The 3,787-nt window shown below is 37.9% G+C and overlaps 1 protein-coding gene across 1 annotated transcript in view; it reads right to left on the bottom strand.

The window, feature by feature from the left end:
* ARHGAP6 (Rho GTPase activating protein 6) overlaps window positions 1–3,355 on the bottom strand; it is a gene marked incomplete at its 3' end in the record, with an annotated part of 106,910 nt that extends 103,555 nt beyond the window's left edge. Inside the window, exon 1 of the mRNA XM_010073246.1 lies at window positions 3,142–3,355. Coding sequence (XP_010071548.1) covers window positions 3,142–3,219 — 78 coding nt within the window. The remainder of the gene's footprint in view (window positions 1–3,141) is intronic.
* Window positions 3,356–3,787: the final 432 nt, after the last annotated feature.

Below are 3,787 nucleotides of genomic sequence, written 5' to 3'. Positions count from 1 at the left end.
ACAACTCCAATCTGCCAGTGAGCCTTCACAAATGTGAAGTGACTGAAACTACACAGAGCACAGGGACAGCAAGGGTGGCTACAGGATGATTTCTCATGCAATGATCTGGGATGTTAAAGACTCTAGATCTCTAAGCAGAGTGCTAAAGCTGCATACACACACTATCATATAATAAAGTAAGGCTGTGGCCATCAGATTATATCATAGCTAGACCAATTTGAAATTAGAATATTGAATTATAAATTACTATATGCTGAACACCACCGAATTTCTTCAAGTCTGCAGAATTCCACTCTGCTCTTCCTAGCAGCTATAAATATGCCATTAGAAAGTCAGTACTGGAGAGAGAAAAGATTAACTGCTTTTTATCTTCTCTTTCCAAAGTTTTAAGTCATGATACCCCAGATATGAAGACACATCTGCAAGTCAAAAACGCTGAAGTTACCAGGCTGCTAAAGTCTGAACTGCCATGACCTGGATCTCCTTGATACTTCTCTGGTCATAGGCAGTATGCTCTTTAACTGCTCCTCTCCCAGTCTTCCAGCATGTTGTAAATTTGGCAAGTAGATGAATAGTGAACAAAAGACACTACACAGAAGGCAAAAAGAGATTATGCTTGAAAACACCAGTGGAATGAGAAAAAGAGAAAGTGACTCTCAATTTAACAGGGTAGGGCTTTGGTTTGGTTTGTGACTTCGCAACCCCCTTAAGTTGATGGTATATATGAGCTCTAACTTCTTCCCCAATGCACACCACCACATCCACTGTCATTCTCTGGCCTTAATTTCCCACAGCATACATGCAAGTCTCTAAACTCAAAAGCGTTAGAAGTGGGAAACATCAATGCTGGATGGAGTCCAGATCTGATGATACAAACTACAATTAAATGCTTGGCAATTTAACAAATGGTAGCAACTACCTAAACACATTAAGAAATACCTTACAATGCACATGCATCCAGGGACATTTTCTGAAACTGTATAAATACTCAGTTTGTTGTAACTGACACTCTCCAAAGAGCTACTGTTAATGGTTCCTATAAAGCACATACAAACCAGAGGAATTAAATGCTTCAGCCAAAGCATAGCATAGGAAAACCTTGGTGGGCAGACTGAAAAGAAGACCATTTTGACAGCCTGGTTTTCCTTTTATTCCACCATCTTCCCTACTTCTTGGTCGTTCCTTCGCATCATCCATATCTTTAATCCATACTCCACTTTCCACATCACCTCATGGAATCACAAGCACTCCGGCTACCCTGACACTTCACCATCCTGCAGACAGAAGCAGTTCCGTTTTACATACGGCCAAGCCTGGGCTCGTGGAAGACACATGTTATCCAAAAGCCCAGAGATTTCCAGAAAAACTTTGCTAACAGTCAGTCATCATTCCCTGAGAAGGATGAGCTAATTAGAAACTGAGTACATTTTTGAAGCTTCTTTAAAACATTGTCCCAAGAGCTCCTTGAGTTTTTCATGAGGAATAAAATCTCCTGCTTTTCCCAACAAGAGCTTTAAATCTACTGCTGCCTTCAGGTAAGGTTTTCTACAACCAAGGGCATAACATTTCCTCACATTGTTATTAATGCTTTAATTATGAGCGCAGCATTTGCCCTGGAAATACAACAGGAACTCACAGATTATATTATCCAAATTAGGTCCTTCCCCCCCCCACTTGTTTAGAGACCATCCCAATTAAGGCCTAACACACAGTTTACAACTGATGCCCACTTGGGACTACATTAAGAGCAGCAGATTTACATGTAAGTAATTGCATCTCAATTCCATACTGTCACAGCTTTTGGTTGATGGGCACTTTGCCACTTTGCAGTGAACTCTGTGAACTGCAGTGAAGCTCCTGGGTTTATAAACCCAACCCATGGTTACATGTAAATCTCAATTCACATTTTCTTTTGCCTCTTAAAAGTAAGGTTTGAGCCCTCAGAGCTGTGCAGAGAAGTCTGGAAATATGTGAATGTTTGGAAAACAAAAATCAAGAGGACCAACAAGCACATACTTTTTAAATCTATCTCCATATTTTTCAATAAATTTCATTATTTCTGGATATGCCAGACAGGACAATCTGGCTGCAGAGAAAGGAATTTTACAGAAATTTGAAATGAAGATGTACGGCAAGCTACAAGAACGATGTAAGTACATGCATAGTTTGCTTTCCACTGAAGTGTGAACTGTGCTACACTCATTTGTAGACTTCTTGATTTAAAAGGCAGTTGGAAGGTAAGACTTTCCTCGGGATCACTAAATTGGGGAATTCGCTGTTGGTTTGGTCATTTGCGAATCTTGTGGATACGCTCCCAAGTACTGAGGGAGGAAGCAACTGAAGGACTTCTGTTATTTATAGTGTTTGAAAGGGAGAGTTCCAGTGTACTACATTTAAAAATGGTATTCACGTATCGGATGAGTTTTATCATGAAAATTAAACTACATAAAAGCATAAGAAAGCACAGATTGTGTATCTTTCAACACACAAGCAGAAATACACATAACTGAAGTATTGATACTTCAAAAAAAAAAAAAGAACACCCACAACCACACAAAATTACACATTTCTTTATCAGACTGTAGTTCTACATCCATTTATGTCCAAACATATCCTTATTCATGCCACATTGAATAAGGCATATCCATTCAGGAAAAGAAGTTACAAGTTGGAGCAATACTGGAATCTATAGTCTACTTCACAGAGTTCAGATTATTTTCACTGAGGTGAAAATAAAGTGCAGGAAACTGAGATTATCTCTGTGCTTTATACACCCCTACGAAAAGAAACGAAGAACAAAGGGAGAAAGAGTTAAATGCTAAGCACAAATCCTGCCTGGTTCCACACGCACTTACACTTGCCAAGCACTGCTGATTGCAGGACCTTCAGATGTTTCACCCTTTCAGTAAGTGGCAACCTGTGAACTTCAATCTGGCACAGCTGCATTTGAAGAAAACACTTCCTTAACTCTTGCTGTCAAAACACCAACCAACCTAACAACGCATATACATACATGAAATAAATAAGTATTCAATATTTTCTGAACAAAATGCCTTTTCAAGACTCAGCATAGTAGTCAAATTCATTTCAAATTTAGTTTAGTGTATACATTCAACTGTTAAATCTTATGATCTGTTCTACCTTTTTGAGATGATGGTTGAATTCTCTTTGAATAATACATCTTACACAAGAGTGGTTCTTAACTTCTTTGAAGTCCATGGTCAGGCTGACCAGCACCTAAAAGTAAAGTTATTGTGGATAACAAGTTGTACTAAATATAGATGTAATGTGAAGAATATCACTACATAACAAATACATTTTCATAAACATACACTTTAAAGGGATGGTGTGCCATGTTCTTCCAACCCACCCTCTGTACCACAGGATTTTATATCTTCCTCTCAGAAATACAAAAAACAAAGCAGCCTGGAAAAAAAAAATCTCTATTTATTTGAAAAGTAGATTCACTGAGGAGTTATTTTGGATTGACACTAGTATCACATTTCTTTCTGACATTCTATAGTCTACTATATTTAATCAGAATCAGTATTTATATTGCATAACTTTGATATGGATCAGAGAGCATGTCACAGCTCTGACATTATACTCAGTGTAGGCTGTTTCCATTTCTTCTTAGAATAACAATTCAGTCATCAAATGTAATATTAAATAAGATTTTAAGACAGCAGATGGCATCACTTAGTTATTTTTAACTGTTGTACACTGACCATTTACTATGCAGCATCTCTGAAAACTAGTAAATGGAGCTCTACGGACAACATAGAAA

Source organism: Pterocles gutturalis, unplaced genomic scaffold (assembly GCF_000699245.1).
Source record: "Pterocles gutturalis isolate BGI_N339 unplaced genomic scaffold, ASM69924v1 scaffold9222, whole genome shotgun sequence".
Taxonomy (NCBI): Eukaryota; Metazoa; Chordata; class Aves; order Pterocliformes; family Pteroclidae; genus Pterocles; species Pterocles gutturalis.
This window is presented reverse-complemented; position numbering and strand designations above follow the sequence as displayed.